Below are 25,321 nucleotides of genomic sequence, written 5' to 3' on the forward strand. Positions count from 1 at the left end.
GGAGTGGGCATCGTCACTACATTTATAGCACCATCGGCCGTGGCCGGAACACCAGAAATAACATTCTTTTCGGGAAATATCTGGGTAGCCGTGACAACGGCTTTTGTGTGCAGGCAAGCGGGCACTTGTGCAGGCTTGCGCGTTGCAGAAAACGCTGAGACAGTCACAATTCTTGGAACTGCAACAGCGGCGCGCTTGGGTGAGAGCTTGGCCGCAGCGGAACTCCTACACCGTCGCTTTCCTAGAAGTGCTAGGATGACTTCCGGTCTAGCGCGGCCCCCTGCAGAACCGGTGCGCTTTGGCAAGAAGTGCTTAAACACTAGTGATGCTTTCTGATCCTCGACGAATCTCTTGACAAACTCATTGACAGACGATCCGAAGAGGCCAGCAGGAGTCAGCGGGGCGTCGAGGAACGCAGCGCGCTCAGACTCTGCCACGTCCGAAAGCGTTAGCCACAAATGTCTCTCAGCCACCGTAGCGGAAGCCATAACCCGTCCCATGGCCTGTGCAGCGGACTTAGTAGCACGGAGGGAGAGATCCGAAGCACTCCTCAGATCCGCGAGACAGATCGCTTCAGGTCCCATCTCATCCAGCTTGCGGAGGAGATCGCCCTAGAAAATCTGCAGCGTGGCCATGGTGTGTAGCGCAGACGCAGCCTGCCCAGCAGCAGAGAAGATCCGTATGAGCAGAGATGACGTCATGCGGCAGGCTCTCGATGGCAACGCCGCTTTCGTCCGCCGTCTAGCAGAGGGCGGGCAAAGGTGCATTGCTATAGCCTGTTCCACCGGCGGAAGTGACTGGTAGCCTCTGTTTTTAGCATCGTCCAATGTGGAGAATGCTGGCGAAACAGACAAACGAGTTCTCGCCGAGAACGGAGCGTTCCAAGCTCAGAGGGGGGCGCTGGTGCAGACCACTCGAGGCAGAGGCTCGGCACGACCAGCGTGAGCACTCGCATCAGCACTTTCTCGATATCAGCCCATCTGCTGGGCCTCTGAGCAGAAGGCGCGAGATCCCCAGAGCTCGCCCAACCCTCACTGCCCGAAGCTAGCATAGAGCACGTGTCCTCTTCCTCCAACGCGGCCCTGAGATCCACTTCCTCGGAGGACGCGGCAGCAGACAGCGGGCGCTGACCATCGGGAAGCGATACAGGAGAACCGGCGAACTCGGTTGAGCTGGAGGCGGTTCCGGTAAACGCTGGGAGCGGCTCTTTTTACGGCGCTGCGGCGCAGCGGAGGATGCAGGCTCGGAGAAGAATGCCAGGCGAGTCCTCAGAGTCACCATCGGCAGCAGCTCGCAGTGAGGGCAGCCGCCGTCAGCGAGCGCGAGCGCTGCATGATCCTCACCCAGGCAGGAGACACAGATGACTTGACGGTCTCCTTCGCTGAGCGGGGCTCTGCACAAGCCGCACGAGGGCATCTTTAAAAAGACGCAGCTCTTTTACGAGTGTGCGTTGCAGGGCGAACACACATAAAGATATAAAAGGATATATGCGCCGGAGAGCGCAGCAGGAACGGCAGTGGAAGGCGACGAAGGCCAAGAGTTCAGAAGTGGCTCGTCCCGCTGAGATGCTTATCAGACGGCGCTTGCTTCCTTCGTGATCCAACGATGCGTGAGCTTTGCTGAAGAGATGAAAAATCAGGTGAGTCAGCCTTTTCAAGCTCCTTTTATAGGGTTGGGCTACACCCGTTTCGGCGGGAAGTGGCATGAAGGGCGCGAAGCACCCTTATTGGTCTGATGTTGCATCAGCCTGCGCTCGATAGGCTGTGCAGTTGCCACAGAGCAGCCAATGAGCGAGCGATCCTTCTCGCCTATGGCTGTGTGCTGCTGCAAATTCGCTTTACAATAATTCAAAACTAAGGATAATTTTTTGCTTCAGTATTTCGTGAAAAGAGACTTTTCCCATAGCGTCTTAGCTAAGACGCAGTACGAGAGAACTCTCGTAAGAGAACTGTGCCCAACATTATTTTATCAGCATAGTATAAGTAGTAATCCTGCTGATTTTCGCTTTGATAGGTTAATTTTACTCTGATTTACAGCCATTTGAAATGTACAGTTTTGGGCTCTTCCGGGGGGGTGCTACTGGGCCCCTGGGGGTAGAAGGGCAGTAAAACCTACATGTATGTATTCTCCTCATCATGGACAACAAACTGAGCTGAGTCACATTTATATCTGACTATTTTCACAGATTAATCTTTTCTATTCTTACATCATGGCTATTATACCTTTTGACAGGACATTGTGAGGCCATCCGATGAAACATGGACAAAATTATAAAGAAATGATTTATTAATAAAAATAATATATTATTTATTAGATTTTTTAAGTAAACAGCAATAAATATAATGATGATGAACCTGCAACAACTTGCCATTATCTATTCCCCACTGTTAAGCAGTAATCAAGGACAATGTCAAATTATTCAGCCAAGTGATGATATCTCAGATCATTATTTAGTTCTGTGCAAACTACATATGGCCAAAATTGTAAATCCTAATTCTTGTTACAAGTATGGAAGAACCATCACTTCTAACACAAAAGACTGCTTTTTAAGTTATCTTCCTGATGTAACCAAATTCCTTGGCATATCCAAAACCTCAGAACAACTTGATGATGTAACAGAAACTATGGACTCTCTCTTTTCTAGCACTTTAAATAAAGTTGCTCCTTTACGCTTAAGGAGGGTTAAGAAAAACAATTTGACACCATGGTATAATGAGCATACTCGCACCCTAAAGAGAGCAGCCCGAAAAATGGAGCGCAGCTGGAGGAAAACAAAACTAGAGGTATTTCGTATTGCTTGGCGGGAAAGTAACATATCCTACAGAAAAGCATTAAAAACTGCTAGATCCGATTACTTTTCTACTCTTTTAGAAGTGCTGTTAATGTACAAAGAAGCCCCAATTTCCAGTAATGGACAAAATGTTGTGATTTTCTATTTTAAGTAACTTTTTTTTTTCTCCTCCAAACAGCATGTTTCCTCTCTGCAGGTGGCAATGCAAAACGATCAGTGACCTGTGAAGGAGACTCCGCACCCCTCAGCTGTGGTGAGTATTTCTCATATACCGTGTGTTTAAACTTTACAATGATTCTCATGGTTTTCTTATGTGTGCCAGGCTCTAGATTCATAAATGTTATTTGTGTCAAATATGGACGGACTGATGGCAGAAACTTGCTCTGCTGGGAAACCTTCTGGGCAGCTCTCAAATGTTCACTGCTCCTCAGAAACATCCCTCCAAACGATGGCTACTCAGTAATTAATTGATGGCAGATTTTATTACTTTGCAAGAGTGGGAACAACCAGGGCCGCTCCTGGCCAAATGGGTGCCCTAAGCAGGATTGTATTGTTGTGCCCCCCTCCCTCAAATATGATGATGGAAAAAAAAACTACTATAGTGGTGAAAATAGAACTTTAATCAAATAAAAAAGTAAATGAATAAATTGTATTATTTACAAATTACAATTGTAGCTCTCGACATTTATATATGGCCATAACTTAATTATGACTAATTTATTTTATAGTCTCAAGCATTCAGAAATCATGCAAAAGAAAATTAGCAGTTTTACTAAGATAAAAGCATGGTTTATTTTTGTAAGGGTTGTGACATGCATGTTTTTTTTTTGTTGTTGAAGAAATTATAACGTCTGTGTCATCTATAGCAAAAAAGTGGCCAAAAATGAAAGATTAAGTGGATATTTGAATTAAATGTTTGGTCAGTAGCCTAAACAAGGATTTCCTGTAAGTGTAACAGCAGCAATTACATGGCATTTGGCTCCCTTTGCAGGCATGTGTAATAACATGTACATGAAATGTTTATTTTGTATTTGCCTACATTATGTATTTTAACATGGGCACAGATGTTCATCCATCAGTTATGAACATTCTGCCGCAAACATGAGGTGCGAGCGGTCGCGAGCGCGGATGGGAGAATGGCGCAAGGTTTTTTTTTTTTTTTTTTTGAGAAACTGGGATGGTGCCCCCTCTGGGAGTTGTTGCCCTACGCACACTGCGTACTCTGCGTATAGGGAGCGGCGGCACTGGGAACAACTGTAATACTTGTGTCTGTATTTGTGACTCTGTCCATGAATCAGGTGTAATGGAAGAAAAAGCTGTTCTGTTCAAGCGGTTTTCAATGATCCCTGTGTAAGGACTTATAAATACCTGAAAGTATCTTATGAATGTCTCAAACCTAGTAAGTCAATGGACTGATACACAAAATTTTCTAATTTCATAATTTGGTCAATGCTTTTTGCTGTTATTACTGACCTTTTGTTCCTATTTTCCACCTAAATGATTCTAGAGCAGCATGTAACTTGCAAAGGTTCCAGAGGTGACATTACCTGTGGTAAGAATCACCCCCCCCCCTTTATTTTTTATAAATTGATCTTTAGGAACAGTAGTGGCAGTCTGCAAACTCCCATTAATAATCAAACCGTGTGTTATGAATGCAACCGAACACTTAAAAAAAAAAAATCACAACTGATAATTTTCACTTGGAAATAGCTAGTAAGTTTCATTAAACAAAACCCAGCAAGTAACCCATTTAATGACATGTAAGTTGTTGCAATATGAAGCTGAATTTTTTTTTCTCCATGTGATGGTTGGCTATCACTTGAAGTTATCAACATCAGTTTTTCAGTTTCAGGGAAGGGTGTTATTTCTGTTTATGATGCCAATTATGGACGGCGGAATCTTGCAACCTGCCCTCATAAATTCACAACTTCAACACACTGTAACTCTGATCAGACTTCCCGTATGCGTTCCAGGTACAGCCAGAACATGTATTCAGGCTAGGGTCACTTAAATCAAGCCATTTAATATTTTACATGAAGTAAGAAAACAATAGTTTTTTTTTTTTAAAGGTGCAATGGAAATAAGTCTTGTCATGTACTAGCTTCAAATTTGGAGTTCTCTGATCCATGTGAAGGTGTCTATAAGTACCTGGAAGTAACGTATTCCTGCATACGTGTTTGTGAGTAAAACATTCTTCTTGAGATTTACCCTATTTTCAAATAAGAGTAGTTGGGAATAAATTCAACAAATGGCAGGGTGTGTTTTTTTTTGTGTTTTTATTTTTTCATCTGAGCGTAAGCTTTTCAGCACCTCTAAAAAAAGTTTGTTCATTGTATACTTGGACTCAAAATCTCAGTGAAAACTATAATGCTGGATTTGTTTGACTGTTACAGAGCATGAAGGACTTGTTTGACTGTTACAGAGCATGGAGGTCGTGGAAATGGCCTGGAAGAGCAGAAGCAGCATCCTTTTTTTTTTCTTTGGCACACTATTTCTGTTTCTCAAATCTGCTTTGAAATGGTTTCTTTCAAAAAGACTCATACAAATAAACTGCTGTTGACATGAAACCTGCCTCCCCTCCTACACACACACATAACCTCTGAACAACCATACAGGTGCTGGTCATATAATTAGAATATCTCCAGCGATGGCACTTTTGACCAGTCTGGAGAACCGAATTTCAAAGGCCACGACACCTTCTTCCTTTGGATGTTATCATGAACATATGTCCCTGGACTAAAAAAAGGGATACACGTAAAAAATCTGGGATTCATTTAATTGAAGTTTTAGTTCTCAAAATCTAATCTAATGCTAACAAGTGAAACCATCAGGTTTTACACAATTTTGTGTTTTCAAGATGGACAATCCAAATACCTAGACATTCTGTAGTTCATGCAGATTTTTCAGTTCAGCTTACGCTTTCATTGTTATTCTGGTAATATGATTTTTTTTTTTTAATGCAAAACAATTACAAAAAAGCAATTTGGACCCAATTTTTCCTCTTTATTGCTTTAGTTGTGCAATATATAATTAGAAAAATAATGTGGGAAAATAAATGAGTAAATGAGTTGTACTCAACCAAGGGGTCAGAGAATGCAAATGAATAAAATATAAAACATTTATAGACATTTTATAATATACATTTTCCAAGTATACATTTTCCGAGCTGTAAAAATATTTTATCAGGTTGAAAATGAGAGTGAAATATTCTCCAAAATCTCTCATCTTTGTTCAGTAACACAAACTGCAAAAATCAAGGAGCCCAGTCTTCCATTATTGTTAGTGCGGTCCCTGAAGCCAAAAAGTTTGAGAACTACTAGAATAGCTGCTTTTCATTCCCAGAACACACATTTATTATCAGATACACTTATAGTCAAATGTTAAAAATAATCATACCCAGGGCTGGAATCTGTATTTGAATTTTTAATTCTTGCAGTGGTACTATTGAATGGTGCTTTTCCAGGAGGACACACTTTAGACCAAGTCCAGTCCTGCTGGTATTTATGTGGTGAAGGGGTGGCCGTCTATAAAAACATGTATTAGTACATTAAACCATGTTAAGCGTTTTAGAATGTCCCATGTGGTTGTCGTAACATTGCCCATGTGATCAGGCGCAAAATGTGTAGGAAACATCAGATGTTTCTGGCAGCTACCGAACGCGACCTGTGGAGCTAGAAAATGTATAAAACAAATGCTAAAAAACAATGCAGTTTGCCTGGTAATGGATAACCTGATGTTTACTGGTTACCATGGTATCCAGGAGCAAACGAATGCTGATGATGTGGATCAGATGGAATTCCAGTGTATGCAGGAGCTGTGTAAAAAGCATCTCGGTTCGATCAAGCAAAAGTAAAAGTGATCAATTAATGTTTATTTTTCTGTTTGTTTATCCTAAATTTTTACTAAAACATTAATACAGTTAGTACGTTAGGCTATAGTAAAGAAAACGATGCCTCATAAATAGTGTGTCAGGAACAGTGACAGAAAAAGAACCAACAAGGTAACATGCCTGTAATAATAGGGCCTATTTGCAGTATTTACAGTATTTATTGTATTTACACTCTCCAGAAATAATTTGGCAAGTCACTTGTCACTCATAAAATGAATGAAAGTAATTTCATTAAGTATCTTAAGTTTATTTACAATCTCCAGAAATCATTTGGTAAGTCACTCTTCAAATGAATGAAAGTAATTTCATTAAGTAACAACATACCTATAAATCCAAATACATGATCTTGTCAATTGACTTAATTTTGAAAAATGAAAAGTTTTATCATTTAAAAAAAACGTATAAACTAAAACTTATAGAAATAACTTTATCTGAAACAAACCTCTACGTGAAGAAACATCTGAGGTAAGATCTCACCCAGTTTTCAGATTAAGATGTCTGCCAATCTTAAATTTTCACATAAACATGTTATATCATATTTTAACATTCACCAGAAGATGACAAAACTGCCTTTCACATCCATATATCATGTCAGCACGTGAGAAAATGCTGTTGTCCTGCATGTGGGTTTATGAGTAAAAACATTTATTCTTATTATTGATTTACTAATTAGACTAGTAGGAATTATATCACACACACACACACACACACACACACACACACACACACACACACACACATAATCATGGCATAATCATAACAGCGCGCGAATATTCGACTGTGAAATTGGTAGTAGAATCAGACTCCTCGAATCGAAGAGGCTATATTTGGGCATCACCCCTACTTAGGACCATGTGATTATTTCAGTTTTTCTTTTTTAATAATTGTGCAAAAATGTCAATAATTCTGTGTTTTTCTGTCAATATGGGGTTCTGTGTGTACATTGATGAGGGGAAAAAAAATGAACAAATGATTTTAGCAAATGGCTGCAATATAACAAAGAGTGAAAAATTTAAGGGGGTCTGTATAATTTCCGTACCCAATGTATAAACACACCAGCCACTTTAACCTGTTCAATTGCTTGGTAACACAAATTGCTAATCAGCCAATCACATGGCAACAACTCAATGCATTTAGGCATCTAGATGTGGTGAAGACGACTTGCTGAAGTTCAACCCAAGCATCAGAATGGAGAAGAAAGGGGCTTTAATTGACTTTGAACGTGGAATGGTTGTTGCAAATTGTCACATGACCAGAGCAGTTAATTTTCTGTTTGCACCATGAGAAGATGATGGCTGATTCAAAGCTCCAAAACAGAAGCCTAGTTAATGTTAACAAATATATTACAATATATACAAATATATAACAAATATAAATTATTTTTAAGGCGTCTAGTATTAATATATGAAAGTCAAAATTACTCTGTTTTGTTGAGTGTGGACACATGGACACATATATAGAAATAATTTAACTTCAGAAATAATTTAACTTCAGTATACACTATCTCTCTGGTCACAATTGCGACCAGCCATAAAACACACACTTTTCCATAAAAAAACCCCCAAAAAACTAATAAAAAACATTTATTGATTAATTCCAGGGGTCATTAATGACACATCATTTTGATATTTGAAAATTTTGGGATTAAATGGGTAAAGTCACAATAGTAAGGTTCACAAATAATAAAAAAGAAACAGCAAGTAACACGTTAATGAAATGTGAAACTTTGAAATACAAAGACAAAGACTGAAACTGTATTTGTTTTCTTTTTTGTAAAGCATATTTTGTAAAAAAGTTAGCTTCTGTAATCAGAGGTAAATCTCCATCACCTGGGCACTTTCACATGGAGCTGCACACAGAGCCAATGTCACTGACAAGCATGTGAAACGCCCAGGTGATTGAGATTTACCGCTGATTACAGAACCTGCCTTCTTGACGAGATGCACATTAAATAACGCACAGCATGTCTGCGCATGAATGAAACTTATAAGTCCAGATTTGTTTTTGTTTGAATGTTCCAATCTACCATGCTGGTGCAAAAGCTAAGTGGAGTCACATGTATTGTTCTCTTTTATTTCTCTTTAATTCAAGTTGTTGATTTTTTTTTTTCTTTTTTTTTTTAAAATTGTTTCTGTTTGATTTTACAGTGCTGCTGTTGCTGTGTCAACATGGTAAGATGCCCCCGTTAATGTACAAAGAAGTCCCAATTCCTAGTAACGGACAAAATGTCATGATTTGTTTAAAGTAATTTTACTTGGCTATTTCTTTCTTTTCTCTCCCAAACAGCATGTTTTCTCTCTGCATGGGACAATGAAAAAGAATCAGTGACCTGTGAAGGAGACTCTGCATCCCTCAGTTGTTGTGAGTAATTTCTCATATACTGCGTTTAAACTTTACAATGATTCTCATGGTTTTCTTATGTGTGCAAGGCTCTGGATTCATAAATGTCCTTTGTGCCAACTATGGACGGACTGATGGCGAAACTTGCTCTGCTGGGAAACCACCTGGGCAGCTCTCAAATGTGCACTGCTCCTCAGAAACATCCCTCCAAACGATGGCTACTCGGTAATTAATTGATGGCAGATTTTATTACTTTGCAAGAGTGGGAACAACTGTGATACTTGTGTCTGTATTTTAAGTAACTGTGACTGTCCATCAGGTGTAATGGAAGAGAAAGCTGTTCTGTTCAAGCGGTGAACTCCGTTTTCAATGATCCCTGTTTTGGGACTTATAAATACCTGGAAGTATCTTATGAGTGTCTCCAATCTAGTAAGTCAATGGCTTGATCCCAAATCTTTTAATTTCATGTGTTTCAATGCTTCATAATTTCAATGCTTTTTGCCATTATTGACCCTTGTTCCTATTTTCCACCTAAATTCTAGAGCAGCACATTACTTGCGAAGGTTTCAGAGGTGACATTACCTGTGGTAAGATTTATTAGCTGTGTGGGTTGGGTTTTTTTTTTTTTTTTTTTTTTTTAAATCTACAAATGTTTAATCCTTAGGGGTTGAGCTGTGGATGTTGTCAAGTGTAAGAGATGTGTAGCCTATGTGGTGTCGTGGGTTTTTGTTTTTTATAAATCTTTTGGAGTGGCAGTGGCAAAAACCGATCACTTTCACTTGGAAATGGGCAGTGGTGGAAAGAGTACAAAAATATTCTACTCAAGTAAAAGTACCATTACATTAATGAAATTTTACTTAAGTAAAAGTACCAGTCTAAAAATCAACTCAAGTAAAAGTAAAAAGTAGCTCATTTAAAATTTACTCAGAGTAAAAATTACTTAGTTACATTTTAACAGTGGGAGGGAGTCAAAAATGGGACAGGCCAAGGGTGTCAAACTCAGTTCCTGGAGGGCCACAGTCCTGCACAGTTTAGATATAACCCTAATTAAACACACCTGATCCAGCTAATCTAATCATTTAGGTTTATTTGAAAACTACATGATATGTGTGCTGGAGCAGGGTTAAAACTAAACTCTGCAGGGCTACGGCCCTCCAGGAACTGAGTTTGACACCCCTGGGATAGGCCTATTAATCTCAAACTAGTTGTTTTTAATTAAAGGAATCAGTTATTTAGAATAATAAAACATTTGGGCTGTTACCAGGCAAATCAGTGTCAACAAACTCATCTTTTAATGCAGAGGAAATGCAGAAGATTCATTGGAAGTGGCATTTAGATGTATTACACTGTGTAGTGCAGGACAAGAATGCAGTTAACCTGCAGTTACAAATGCATGAATAATGTTTTGATATACAAGACATAAAATGTTGAATACTCATTTGAAATGATAAGAAATTCATTATTTTAAAAATAATCAAAAGATACCGTACTTTAAATGTGAAATAAAAATGGCCAGTATGTGTCAGCAAGTCACTGTTAATAAGTGAGTCATTGCGATTGAACCGAATCATTTAAACGGTTGATTCATTCAGGAACGAAACACTGTCACGTTGCTCAGAGACGCAAAACTGTGCTTTGGTGGCTGTGTTTGGAATTATTTTCTGTTGTAGAAATAGAGCTAAAAAAGGCAATATAATGTCTAAAACGCAAGTCTCTTAATTAACTTGTTTACTGAACTGTTATATATATATGTATGCATGTATATATTCATGATTTTTGGAGGAAAAGACGGCCTTTGTGTGATTTTGATTTAATATATGAAATTATATAAATATGTGAATTTTCTGCCCCTATATCTTCAATTTTGTGATCATGCTAAATGCATTTTAGGAGACTGAATCACACAGTGAAAGAACGCACTATAAATGCGCGCGCACATCATTAAAACAAAAAACATGATATTATCGCAGATGATATATATAGCACACTCCTCACCACTGTCTGTTTGGCTAATTTGTGCAAAACCTCTTGCTAAAATGTCAAAGTTTCATTTTAACCACCAATGCAACGATGCAATTATTTAGCTTACCTCTACATTCTTGCGAAGGGTTGATGTCTTGTCGAGATTTTATAAGCTGCTAGTTTGGTCTTCCTAGGCAAGTACAGCTTACACTGCATAATCGAGCATACACATGGCCAGGGGTTCACTTAATTTCCTTCGAGTTCAACTTCAGAATATGACGGGGTTTCGTTTTCAGCGGTGTCTGCACCACTAACGCCTGTTTTGACCGTCTGCATCTTTCTTCTTGTGATTTTAGCGCCAGTTTGCTCTCCTGCCCATTATTTACTGACGTAGTTTCCAGGGACCTTTTTTTTTTTTTTTTTTTTTTCTCTCAGTAATTTGTTTTAAAATGTAGCGAAGTACAATACTTTAAACAAAATATACTTAAGTAAAAGTAAAATTACAGATTTAAAAAATTACTTTAAAAAGTATTAGTACACAAAAAAGCTACTCAATTACAGTAACGCGAGTAAATGTAATTCGTTACTTTCCACCTCTGGAAATGGTTAGTAAGTTTCACAAAGGAAGAAAAACCCAGCAAGTAACCCATTTAATAAAATGTGAAACGTTGAAATGCGAAGACTGAATGGTGGGCTTTTTTTTTCACAATGTGATTAGTTGGCTTTCACTTGTGAAATCCTCAACCTTTTTTTTTTTTTTTTTTTTTTTTTTCTCCTCTCTCAGAGGAGGGTGTTATTTCTGTTCATTATGCCAATTATGGACGGCGGAATCTTGAAACCTGCCCTCATCAATTGGCAACTACAACACACTGTTACTCTAATCGGACTGACCGTATGCGTTCCAGGTAAAGCCGAAACAATCAGACTAAAGTCACTTAAAATCAAACAATGGAAAATTTATAAAGTTGTGCGGGTTTATTTTATTTTTTAGGTGCAATGGAAAGAAGTCTTGTCATGTACTAGCTTCAAATTCGGAGTTCTCCGATCCATGTGTAGGAGTCTATAAGTACCTGGAAGTGACGTATTCCTGTGTATGAGTTTTGTGAGTAAAAAAAAAAAAAGGATCCTATTTTCAAGTAAGAGTAGTGGGGAATAAATTAAATGGCAGTTTGATTTTAGTGGGGTTTCCTTATTTTACTATCTCCGAGGGTAAGCTATTGAGCACCTTTTAAAATTGGTTCATTGTATACTTTGACTCAGAATCTCAGTGAAAACTAATGCTGCAATGCATGATTTGTCTAAATGTTACAGAGCATGATCCGCATCAGAAGGTGAGGAAACTGCCTGGAAGAGCAGAAGCGGCACATCCTCTTTGGCACACTATTTCTGTGTCTCTCGAATCTGCTTTGAAATGGTTTTTCAAAAAGCTTCATACAAATAAATTGCTGTTGAAATTAAATCTGCCTCCCCTCCTTCACACTCAAACACTGGTGACCTTTGAATAAATCATGTCATGGCACTGCTTCTTACAGAAGCATTTATTAAACAAATGTTACACTAAAAAAAATCTTTTTTTTTTTTTTTTTTTTCAGTGTTTTGGGTAGTTACCCAAAGGGTGTGTTACCCAGCTCCTGGGTCAAATGTAACAACCCGGTGTTTGGGTAGTTTTTGTGTTACTCAGATCCTGGGTCAGCCTTAACCCAAGGGTTGAGTTATTTAAAGCAACTTTTTTTTTTATTTTTTTTTTTTTTTAGGTCGAGTATTGAGTTTTTTTTTTTCTTCTGTGTTTTAATAAAATTAAAGGAGTAATTCACCCAAAAATTAAAATGGGTTACTGTTTGGTTTTTATACCTTAGTGTACCCACTCAAAAGTTTTAAACCTGAATGAGTTTCTTTCTAAATATTAAACTTAAATGTATTCAGCAGACGCTTTTGTCCAAAGCGACTTACAGTGCAGTCAGGCTATCAATTTTTACCTATCATGTGTTCCTGGGGAATCGACGCAATGCTCTACCAATTGAGCTACAGGAACACTATATATAAATATTAAATATATAAACCCTATTATGAAAGGTTGAAAACCAAACAGTTGCTGGTCCACAGTGACATCCAGAGTATTTTTTCCCCTTTCAAAGTCCGTGTGGTGGACCAGCAACTGTATGGTTATCCAGACTCGTCAAAATATTTTGTGTACAGCAAAAAAATTATACAATGTAGGTTTGGGACCACATGTGAGTGAATAAACGATGACAAAAAGAAAATTTCAGCAAATGCAAAAAAATTTTTTTTTAAATTTAAAAATTACAATTGTAGCTAGACAGATGCCTATGGCTATGATTTTACTAATACAAAAAATATATGTACTTCAATTAAAAACAAGGATTAGTTTTTGTAAGAGTTGTGATGTCCACACGTTTTTGTTGAAGAAATGATAGAGGCTTGCATTTCTATCGCAAAAAGGTGGCCAAAAACTAAAGATTAAGTGGATATTTTAATTAAATGTTTGGTCAATATTAAACAAGGATTTGATCATCCTGTAAGTTTTACAACAGCAACTACCAGGCCTTTTGCACCCTTTGCAAGCATTTGTAATAATAGCCTATGTAATGTCAATCACCACAAAATGAATACTTTTCACTTTTTCATTTGAAGTATCAAAGCCATGGTTAATTTGTAGTTACCATTGCTACAAGAACCATGTTTTTTTTTACTCGTAGTAAAATTATGGTAATTTTCGGAAGGGAACATGTAAACTCAGAGAATATTAAGGCAGATGTGGTGGTGATATTATTACAGACATTAAAACATGTTCGGAGAAGGTTATTCATACTTTTATTACCTCACGTTTAGATTACTGTAATTCACTGTACTCACGTCTTCCTCAGTCATCGCTTTCTCACCTCCAGTTGATACAAAATGCAGCTGCAAGGCTGCTGACTGGGGCAAAGAAATATGACAGTGTCACTCTTTATTAACACAATTTTAGCTTCACTTCACTTACTTCCGGTCCATTTAAGAGTTCAGCTTAAGATTCTGTTGTTTGTTTTTAAAGCTATTAACAATCAAGCTCCAGTTTATATTAAAGATCTTATTATCCCTTTGCCATGTACCAGACTTTTAAGATCCGCTGACAGGTCTCTTTTATCTATCCCTCATTCCCGTTTGAAAACTTAGCTCTGTCACAGAGCTGTTTCAGTCACTGCCCCCCATGTGAGGAACCAATTTTCTCTAAACATATATTTTCTCCTTAGTATATTTATTTCACTTCATTGTTGTATTATTGTCTGTCTTGTTTGCTTCTTTTCTGAGTTTTCTTTTCTCTTTTAATTTTATTTTACATTGTTCAGCTCTTTGGATAGCTTTGCTATGTTTAAATGTGCTAAATAAATAAAAAAAAATTAAAAAAAGAACCATCCTTTTTTTAGAGTTTTCTTTACATGGTATGCTTTTCCTATAAAACATATAGCCGGCCATCTATTTCGTATTCTAATCCATAATATGTTATAGCAACATTTGTTTAATAAATTCTACTCTGATAACCTGTGCCATCTCATATGATTGTTCAAAGGACACCAGTGTGTGTGTGTGTGTGTGTGTGTGAAGGAGGGGAGGCAGATTTAATTTCAACTGCAATTTATTTGTATGAAGCTTTTTGAAATAAACTGTTTCAAAGCAGATTTAAAGAAAAGAGAATCAGAAGAGAAACAGAAATGCCAGTGCTAAAGAAAAGGATGTGCTGCTTCTGCTCCTACAGGCTGTTTCCTCACCGACTGATGCAGATCATGCTCTAACATTTAGACAAATCAAGCATTGCAGCATTATAGTTTTCATTGAGATTCTGAGTCAATGTATACAATGACCCAACTTTATGAAGATGCTGAAAATCAATCTAACCCTCAGAGAAAATAACATTCAAAACTAATCAAAAACTGATGTTTGTTAAATGTATTCCCCACTACTCATATTTTTAAATAGAAAAATAAATAAACATCAATAATAAGAATACTTTTTTACTCACAAGCGATTTTGCAGGAGTAGGTCACTTCCAGGTACTTATAGACGCCTTTACACGGATCAGATAACATCAAACTTGAAGCCTCTAGAAGACAAGACTTTTTTCCATTGCACCTTACAAAGAGAAACAAAATCTTATTGCACTTTAATTTTTTGAAAATGTCCATTGTTTGATTTTTAAGTGACTCTAGTCTGAATAATGTTTCGGCTGTACCTGGAACTTAAACGGGCAGTCTGATCAAAGTAACAGTCTGGGTTAGTTGCTAATTCATGAGGGCAGGTTGCAAGATTCCGCCGTCCATAATTGGCATAATGAACAGAAATAACACCCTTCTCTGAAACAAAAAAACTGACATTGATGATAATTTCACAAGTAACTAACTATCACATGAAAAATATGCTGTACAAAAAAAAGAAAAGAAAAGAAAAAAAAATAATTTTCAGTCTATTTCAAAGTTTCACATTTCATTAAATGTGTCACTTGCTGTTTTTTGTAACAGTTTGGTTATGAATGAGACTTGGCACACTGCCACTACTGCTCCCAAAGATTAATTTATTAAAAAACATGCTTTGATTATTCTATAACCTTTGGGAAACGCAGTGGCAGTGAAAATAAATAGAAAATATATAGAAGGGGCCGTCAAAATAAAGCAAAACCATATGGTTTTGCTTTATTTTGACGGCCCCTTCTATATCCTGTTGACTAAGTAATGTTTACTTTTTATACTTGCAAAGTTACTTACAGTCAGTGAAATGTCTTTTGGGATATATATATATATATAATTATTATTATTAACGAGAGTGACCACCCACATTCACAGCTCGACCCATAAGGATTAAACATTTGTATAAATACAATTAATAAAAAGTAATTAAAAACAACTTTTGATTATTCTTACCACAGGTAATGTTACTCTTGCTACCTTCACAAGTTATGCGCTTCTCTAGAATTATTTAGGTGGAAAATAGGAACAAGGGTCAGTAATGATCAGGGTCAACAAAAGGATTTACCACATTATGAAATTAGGAAATAATGTGTATCGATCCATTGACTTACTAATTGGGAGACACTCATAAGACACTTGCAGGTATTTATAAGTCCCTTTACAAGGATCAGAGAAAACTGAGTCCACTGCAGAAAAAGAACAGCTTTGTCTTCCATTACACCTGATTCATGGACAGACAATCAAAAGTAGTTTACAATAAAGACACAAAAGTATCGCGGTTGTTCCCACTCTTGAAAAGTAATAACATCTGCTATCATTTAATTACTTACCGAACTGTCATCTTTTTGAGGGTTGTTTTTGAGGAGCATTTAAAATTTGAGAGCTTCCCAGGTGGTTTCCCATCAGAACATGTTTTGCCATCAGTCCGTCCATAGTTGGCACCAAGGACATTTATGTATCCAGATTCTTACACACATAAGGGGAGTCGTGGCCTAATGGTTATTCGAGTCGGGCTCCCAATCGAAAGGTTGTGAGTTCGAGTCCCGGGCCGGCAGGAATTGTGGGTGGGGGGAGTGCATGTACAGTTCTCTCTCCACCTTCAATACCACGACTTAGGTGCCCTTGAGCAAGGCATCGAACCCCCAACTGCTCCCCGGGCGCCGCAGCATAAATGGCTGCCCACTGCTCTGGGTGTGTGCTCACAGTGTGTGTGTGTGTTCACTGCTCTGTGTGTGTGCATTTCGGATGGGTTAAATGCAGAGCACAAATTCTGAGTATGGGTCACCATACTTGGCTGAATGTCACTTCACATAAGAAGACCATGAGAATCATTGTAAAGTTTAAACACACGGTATATGAGAAATTACTCACCACAGCTGAGGGATGCAGAGTCTCCTTCACAGGTCACTGATTGTTTTGCAATGTCACTTGCAGAGAGGAAAGATGCTGTTTAGGTGAGAAGAAATAGCAAAGTAAAATTACTTTAAATGAATCATGAAATTGTGTCCCTTACTGATAATTGGGGCTTCTTTGGATTTAACTGCTTTTTACATTAATGGGGCATCTTACCATGTTGACACAGCAACAGCAGCACTGTAAAATCAAACAGAAATAAATTGAAAAAAAAAAAAAATAGACAGAGAAAAACAACTAACAAATTGAACTAAAGAAAAAAAGAAACAATACATACCAGTGACTCCGCTTAGCTTTTGCACTAGCATGGTAGATTGGTACATGTGAACAGAAAGAAAATCTGGTCTTCAAAGTTACATTCATGTGCAGATGGTATTTATAACAAACCCAGCGGATCTATCACCATCTGTTGACAATTGATAACAAAAGAGGAAATTAAAGTTACACTTCATAATCTTGATTTAAATCTTATCATAAAAGTGTTCCCACGGCTGATTGGCTGAGATCATACACATTCATTCTTTGACCACAGATGTTCCTTCTTCTAACAGTTTGTTTCAGGCAAAAACTTGTAGCATTTCTTAATCTGAATTTTATTTATAAGTGATCACACTTTAACTGTATAAACTGTGTTCTCATTATGCAGTATTTATTTATTTTTCTTTATGTGTAGAACATAAACAAACATAAATGCACAAATTTATATCATTGGTGGTTTATGAATCTACTGTAACACTTAAATGTATGAATAAAATGTATGAATATCATTGCATTAGATATTAAACCTGGGATGAAACTTAAAACTATTCATATATATTTTTCTGAATTTAATGTTATAATATATGTTAAATGTTAACAAATATGTTTAATGTTTACATAAAATATATATATATATATATATATATATATATATATATATATATATATATATATATATATATATATATATATATATATATATATATGTGTGTGTGTGTGTGTGTGTTGCTTTATAGGTTAGTATCCACAGGAGTAAATCACGCACATCTTATTTTCATTACGGGTGCTGGATCACAAGTATAATCCATGTAGTAGTAAGTAACAGATCCGCACACCGAATAAGCTCCGGTGTGCGGATCTGTTACTTACTACTACTTGCTTTATAGGTTAGCCAATTCTTTCAATAGATACAGTAGAGTGACCCAGACTATCACTGTATTCATTTTAAGCTATTTTAATGAATAGTTTTGGAGAAAACTAAAAGGAAAATCACCCCAAACATCAAACTCCATTGTTGCTCTTTGATTATTTCTGTATATTCAAACACTTGTAAAAAGAATTTCACTCTATGCATTTTCAAGGCATTTTACTGTATAGTTTTGGAGAAAACTAAAATCAAAATCACCCCAAACAACAAAATGTGTCCTGACACTTGCGCTGTGTCCAATATTCCAACACTCATGTCCCTTTATAGGTTAGCTATCACAGTGTCTGGGTTGTGTCCCTGGGTTTCCACTAGATGTCTTCCTTTCCCACGGTGTCTGTCACCTTATTAACTGTCTGTTCCCTTATTTGGTCACCTTCTTCCTTGTTTGAGTTAATTGATTATTCCCCACCTGTCTCCAGTCCCCTCATCACCTTCTGTGTATTTATACCCGGTCTGTCTGAGTATGTCACGGAGTCCTTGTCTAATGTCTTGTCATTCCGTAGTCTTGATCCTGCCTTGTGTTTTGTCTGTTCTTGTTTATTTGGATTCTCTGGTTTTGACCCTACCTGGAGTGTTTACCCTTTTGGATTGCCCCTTAATAAATATCTTACCTGCAATTGTATCTCTCCGTGTTTCTTGTATAACCGAACGTGACATTAGCTCAATCTTGCAATTGATATGCATTCAGAGTAATCCTGACTATTACTATATAATTTTTCAAAGGTATTTTACTGTATAGATTTAGAGAAAACGTGGAACTCCATTGTTGCACTTATTTCCACATATTCCGAAACTCATAAAAAGTGTCCTTTTATAGGTTAGCTCATTCTTTCAATTCATATGTATTCAGGGTGACCCTGACTATCACTTTATTCATTTTCAAGGCATTTTGATGTATAGATTTGGAGAAAGCTAAAAGCAAAATCACCCCATATATAACAAAATGTGTCTAGCACTTGCACTGTCCCATTTTCTAACATTAATACAAAGTGTCCCTTTATAGGTTAGGTCATTATTTCAATTGATATGTATTCAGAGTGACCCTGACTATCACTGTCTTCATTTTCAAGGCATTTTACTGTAAAGTAAAAAAAACCTCCTTTGTTGCAGTTGGATTATTTCGCATATTCTAAAACATGAAGGTACCATGCATTCTGGTCTACGAAACACTCTTGTACAAATCAGAAATAGACACTGGATTTTGCGAGGTAGACAACCTGTAAAAAGTATCCTGTAAAAATGTACTGTTTTCAAAAGATTTATTGTAGATCATTGTATAGCGAGTGGCCTGGTGGGGCAGATTTTTGGGAGAGTCTAGTGAGGTCTTTAAAGACATGCCTGAGAAAGGTGCTAGGAAGAGCATCGCTCACTTTTGAAAAAAAAAATGACTACAGTCTTCACAAAAGTAAAAGCCAAATTGAATTCCAGACCCCTTACCTTTGTCCACAATGAGGCTGATGAGCCGCAGCCACTGACACCTGCAAACTTCCTTGTTGGTGAACGACTAACTTCACTGTCGCCAAAAACATTCCCAGTAAGAAGTGTTTGCAGGGCTCAAACAAACTACTGTAGGTGTGAAAACACCCATAGTGTTAGTCTTCCCTGTTTGATCTAATTTCCCCTTGTGTCCAGATCTTTCACCTCTAGTGAACATGTGGCGCATCATTAAACCAAAAAAATATGTCAAAGATGACCACAAACTCTTCGGCAGCTGGAAACCTATATCAGGCAAGAATAGGACCAAATTCCAACACTAAAACTCTAGCAAAATCATAACCTCAATGCCCAGACATCTTCAAACTTCAAAAGAAGAGGAGATGCTATACCATGGTAAACATACCCTCGTCCCAACTTTTTTTGAGATCTGTAGCATACATCAAATTTGAAATGAGCCCATTTTGTTCATAAAATTGTAAAGTTTCTCAGTTTAAATATGCATTATCTACGTTTTATTGTGAAAAAAATATTGGCTCATGTGATTTGAAATTCTTTTAGTTTTCATTTAATTCAAATTTAAAAAAACATCCCAACATTTCTGAAATTCAGGTTGTACACTGTAAAATATCATTTATTTCTGTGATTCGAAGCTGAATTTTCATCAGCCACTCTTTATGCATAAAAAAAAAACTATTAAGTACTTCAGTGGACATTAAGGTCAGCAGGAAAGTAAAAAAAAAAACTTTTATACTTGAGAAAATTGGCCATATCCAGACATGTCAGCTGGCTCCAAGAATAAAGTCACAGAGGTTTCTACATGAATAACTGCAATAATAAATGCAAAGGTCCTTGTGTTCTGAGGTTGAAGTTAAGTTAACCCAAGTGCCAAAATCAGCATTGTTGTATTGAAGTCGTATTTCAGTTGTTAGTTGTTTATTTCCTGGATTACTTCGTCAACAGAGGATGGGATGCCATTTGGAAGGTCCGACTTGATGCGTCTGTCCTCTCCTAAAATAACCAGGAGCCGTGTGATGCCCACCATGCTTTGAGATCCTCTGCGTAGAAGGAAAAGAGAGCAAGAAAACAGAAATGTCCAAGTAATTATTTTTCATAGTTGAATGATGACTGGATCTTATGAACAAATAATAGCTTTATATTACACAAATGAAAATTCATGTTAGAGGGATACATTTTTTTTAAGAATCATTAATCAAATCCAATACACTTTGACAATCCTGAATGAATATGAATATATATTAGGGCTGTCAGTTTAATGCGTTATTTATGTAATAGTAATAGTTATGAAAAAATAATGCAATTAAAATATTTTTACAAACTGTCCTTGCCCCCAGACCTGTACGTCACCTTACATTTGACATAAATCCATAAATGCAGTTAATCCCTAAGATTAAAATTTTTCCAAATAATTCATAAATGCTCCTGTATGAGTTTTTGTCTCATATTTATATCACATTATAAAACATATCACACCAGCAGAGAGAGCAACACACAAGTGCTGTTCGAGTGCAAATGTGATTTTACACAACAGTTCAGTAAATAAGTTAATATTGTATTTTAAACAGTATTGTCAATTTTTCTCAGTTTTTCCAACAAAAAATATAACCTATAAAGCCACAGCAGGATTGTTGTGCCTCTGTGAGCAACACAGTGATGTTTATTTTCTGAAAGAATCCACATTTTGAACGAATTTGGTTCCACAACTTCAATCTACTTTGAAGGTGAGGTTTCAAGTTAATAGGTTCTGAAGTGTTCCATGTACCAAGAACCAAGTTTTCGAACAATGAAGACCAGCTCCTTTTTGAAAACCACCATCTGGATGATTTCGGTGAAGGCAGGCATTCCTTCAATTGAGCAGTATGGAAGGATCATTACAAGTCTGTAGTTAAATGCATTATAGATTACATTTTCAGTCAAAGAAACTTCCTTCACATTTGGGTTCTTGTGTTGAACAGCCTGTGTAATATCATCCTTCAGAACATAAATGCTAAGAGTTTAGCACTTTTTAACTTCCAAGAGAGGTTTAGGAAAGTTTAAAGCGCCACAGATAACGTATTGGTTAAGTATGGTAACCCTCGTTCCCTGAAGGAGGTAATGTAGATGTCATGTCGCTAACCGACTAATTGTAATATCACTTCGATAGACCAATCTACTTTGACTGTAAACTAAATGAGCCAATGCAAATTGGCATGCAATTATTGCATCCAGCTGCCACTGATCACTACCAAAGCGCCATGGGTTATACCCCTTTCAGTGCCCTGTGCAAGCTGCCTGCACCCCTATTAGGTGTAGGCCGGGGCTCGGAACAAGTAGTTCCACTCACCATGGTCAAAGCAGTACCTCACTGGGTGAGACTGGATAACACTGGGAAAATGTACTCGATTCTCTTGGAACAGGGACGCTGCGCAAGCCCAAACCTTCTCAAAAGGAGTTTTCGGAAGCAAATACACATATAGCATCCGTTTAGGTGTGTATGGAGAAATTTGAGGTGATTAAAACCCTCTTGGGAAGGCAGAAGTCTGACAGAGAAACACGGCTCTAAGGCTATACCGTGGACTATACACATACGAGTGCCGCATAGGTCTCAATATGGAACCCAGCTTTCCACGGTTCTCAGGGATTCATCATGAAGCCCTGGCACCGGATGTTCTGCTGCATCCAGCTCCCTAGGGTGATGGAGGATCTCAACAGGGTCTACAGTATGGACATTCTGGAGCAATTTTCTAGTCGTTTGAGGCGAGAACACAGGAGGATACCGGCTCTACACAAAGGCTATAGAACCTAGCGAACGTGTTAGGGGTTAGGGGTTGCCCAGCCTGCAACTCTACAAATATCTGTCAGCAAGGTGCCACAAGCCAGCACCCAGGAGGATGCAACAGGTCTAGTTGAGTGAGCTCACAACCTGAACAGGCAGGGCTCACCCTATGCCTGATAAGCCAGGCTTATGGCATCCATAATCCAGTGGGCCATCCTCTTCTTAGAGATGCCATTCCCCTTCTGCTGGCCTCCATAACAGACAAAGAGCTGGTCTGAAATCCTGAAGCTTCGTGTCCGGTCTACGTGTCTCAGGGCTGGGTCTGCCTCCTCCAGGGGCAGTGCTTGCAGGTACACACTTGGTCTTTGAAGGGTGTAGTGGGAACCTTGGGCACGTTGCTGGGCCGGGGCCTCAGGATTACCTGGGAGTCAGCCGGCCCAAATACTAGGCAAAAAATTGTCAGCCGAAAATGTATGCAGGTCCCCCACCCTCTTGATGGAGGCCAGTGCAAGCTGGAGCAGAGTTCTCAATGAAAGAAACTTTAGCTCAACTGAATGCAAAGGATTGAATGGTCCCTGCTGTAGTGATTTTAGCAGTAGAGTCAGGTCCCAAGAGAGTATAGAGGGAGGCCAGGAAGGATTTAACATCCTGGTCCTGCTAAGGAACTTGATGATGAGGTCATGCTTACCTAAAGACTTTCCATTCATGGGGTCATGGTTCGCAGCAATAACGGCAACCTGGACGTTGAGGGTGAGGGACACAGCTTTCGCTCCAGCCCTTGCTGCAGAAAGGAAAGCACGACCGCAATCTGGCATCTTCTGGGGTCTTCCCGGCGAGAAGAACACCACTCAATGAACAGGTTCCACTTCAAGGTCTAAGCGTATCTCATACACAGTGTTCTTGCCGAAGTGATGGTGTTCACTACCTCCTGGGGTATGTCACCTAGAACCTCCACTTCCTGTCCATAGACCAGACATGAAGTTTCCAAAGGTCTGGATGCGGGTGCCAAACCTTGCCCCGTCTCTGAGTCAGTAGATCCTTCCTCAGAGGAATCGACCAAGGAGGGGCTGTCGCATGGAGCACTAGTTCGGGGGAAACAGGTCCGAGTAGGCCAATACGGCACCACTAGAAAGACTTGCTCCTCATCTTCCTTGACTTTGCACAGTGTCTGTGCAAGAATGCTCACTAGGGGAAACGCATATTTGCATAGGCCCTGTTGCCAGCTGTGTGCCAGTGTGTCCATGCCGAGTGTCCCCTGCGTCAAGGAGTAGAACAACTGTCAGTGAGAGGTCTCTGGAGAAGCAAACAGGTCTATCTGAGTGGCTCTAAACTGTCTCCAAATCAGCTGGACCGTCAGTTATGGAATTGCCATTCTCCCAGGAGCATTGCTCGAGACAGCTCGTCGGCTGTAGGGTTGTGCAGGCCTGGAATGTGAACAGCACGAAGTGACCTCAGAACCTTCCGACTCCAAAGGAGTTGGTGGCAGGCGAGTTGCGACAAGACCACCTTGTCGGTTGATGTACGCAATGGTCGCTGTGTTGTCCGTTCGGAGCAGCACATGCTTGCCTCGTAAGCAACATTTGAGGCAGTTCAGAGCAAGTCATACTGCTAACAACTCTAGGCAATTGATGTGACAATGCAGCTGCGGGCCTGTCCAAACCCCTGAGACTGCATGCCCATTGTACGTGGTCCCCCAGCTGGTGGTAGAGGCTTCCGTGTAAACCACAGCATGCCTGGAGATCTGTTCTAGGGTTTGGCGACAGGCCGGAGTAACTTGGAACCAGTTTCTGTGTGAGGCACGCTGTCTGTTTGATCGAATCCAACTCCACACCGAGAAAAGAGATCGTCTGCGTCGGCATGAGTTCGCTCTTTTCCTAGTTGACCCCAAGGCCCAAAAGGCTGACATGCCGGAGCTCCAGGTCCCTGTGCTCACATAACGGTCTCATAACAATCACGATCCTGAGATTGTGCTAGTATCAGCCAATCAGCTAGATAGTCCAGAATGTTAACACACTGCTCTCTGAGGGGAACTAGAGCTGTCTCCACAACTTTCGTGAAGACACGGGGAGGCAGTAAAAGGTGCCGTCCACAACCTGGTGAGCTCATCCGTGCACTTCCAGGACAAAAGGCACCGTGATAGGGCACTGGAAACAAGCACGAGCCATCTCGAGAAACCAATCATCCCGCCTCGAGGGCTCGGGACACGTTGGAGATTTCCACTTGAGCCATAGCAATACTTGTTACATCTTCTGTCGTTTAATGAAAGTTTGCATTATTTCTTTCTTTCTTTCTTTATTTATTTCAAGGATAGCCCCTTGAGATGTGCCATCTCATTTTCGAGGGGGTCCTAACAATAATGATAAACAATACAAAATAATAATAAAGAGTAAGTATTAAAGATAATTCCAAACTCATAAACACAAAGACACACACTCATTCACATACCCACGCACACTCCAACAATGCTCCCCGAAACTAGCACCTCCCAGCCCCCAGCCAGTATTTCACAAACTTTGCACAGATATGGTATGATAAAAAAATATAATAAAAATACTGAGATACAAAAACACAAAATAAAATAAAATAAATCCCTCTGCGAAAAATAGAAATTGACAATTGTACACATAAGCATACTATACACCCCTTATGAATACAGCAGCTTGCATGCACAGGTAAAATATGCAATACATATTTATACAAAAATACACACATATATACAATACACTGGACCGTGAGTAATATGAGTCTTAAAACAGTTCAGAAACAAGAACAGGATTTTTGAAAATGGGTAATTAAAGATGATTTGAAAATATGAAAAGAAGTAATCGACCTAAGAGAGGAAGGAAGATTATTCCAATCTGATGGAGCTTTGAATTTAAAAGCACGACGACCAATTTCTTTACTGATTCTAGGAGTAACTAGAAACAGTTGACCCATGTGCCTGAGGCTGTATTGAGAGCTGAGAGGGATTAAATGGTCTTTCAGATATGATGGGAAATTAAAATAGAAACATTTGAAAATGAGTGTTAACCAGTGGAGTTGCCTTCTGTACTTCGGTACAGGCCAGTTC

The 25,321-nt window shown here is 38.7% G+C and overlaps 2 protein-coding genes across 2 annotated transcripts; one reads left to right on the top strand and one right to left on the bottom strand.

Annotated features, from left to right (window-relative positions):
- Positions 1–8,590: 8,590 nt before the first annotated feature.
- On the top strand, positions 8,591–12,441 carry LOC132118373 (L-rhamnose-binding lectin CSL3-like). Its single transcript, XM_059528185.1, has 9 exons — positions 8,591–8,738; positions 8,828–8,851; positions 8,967–9,041; positions 9,110–9,245; positions 9,340–9,449; positions 9,563–9,607; positions 11,767–11,887; positions 11,974–12,084; positions 12,294–12,441. The coding sequence occupies exons 1-8, from the start codon at positions 8,693–8,695 to the stop codon at positions 12,077–12,079; spliced, it is 663 nt and encodes a 220-aa protein (XP_059384168.1). The 5' UTR covers positions 8,591–8,692; the 3' UTR covers positions 12,080–12,084; positions 12,294–12,441.
- A 2,157-nt stretch (positions 12,442–14,598) lies between these two features.
- LOC132117750 (L-rhamnose-binding lectin CSL2-like) lies at positions 14,599–17,279 on the bottom strand. Its single transcript, XM_059527062.1, has 9 exons — positions 17,133–17,279; positions 17,012–17,035; positions 16,814–16,888; positions 16,273–16,408; positions 16,054–16,163; positions 15,896–15,940; positions 15,211–15,331; positions 15,001–15,110; positions 14,599–14,769 (listed from the first exon to the last, which is right to left on the bottom strand). Coding segments are annotated over exons 1-9 (669 nt in total). The 5' UTR covers positions 17,179–17,279; the 3' UTR covers positions 14,599–14,767.
- Between the last annotated feature and the right edge of the window lie 8,042 nt (positions 17,280–25,321).

This window comes from Carassius carassius, chromosome 37 (genome assembly GCF_963082965.1).
Source record: "Carassius carassius chromosome 37, fCarCar2.1, whole genome shotgun sequence".
NCBI lineage: Eukaryota > Metazoa > Chordata > Actinopteri > Cypriniformes > Cyprinidae > Carassius > Carassius carassius.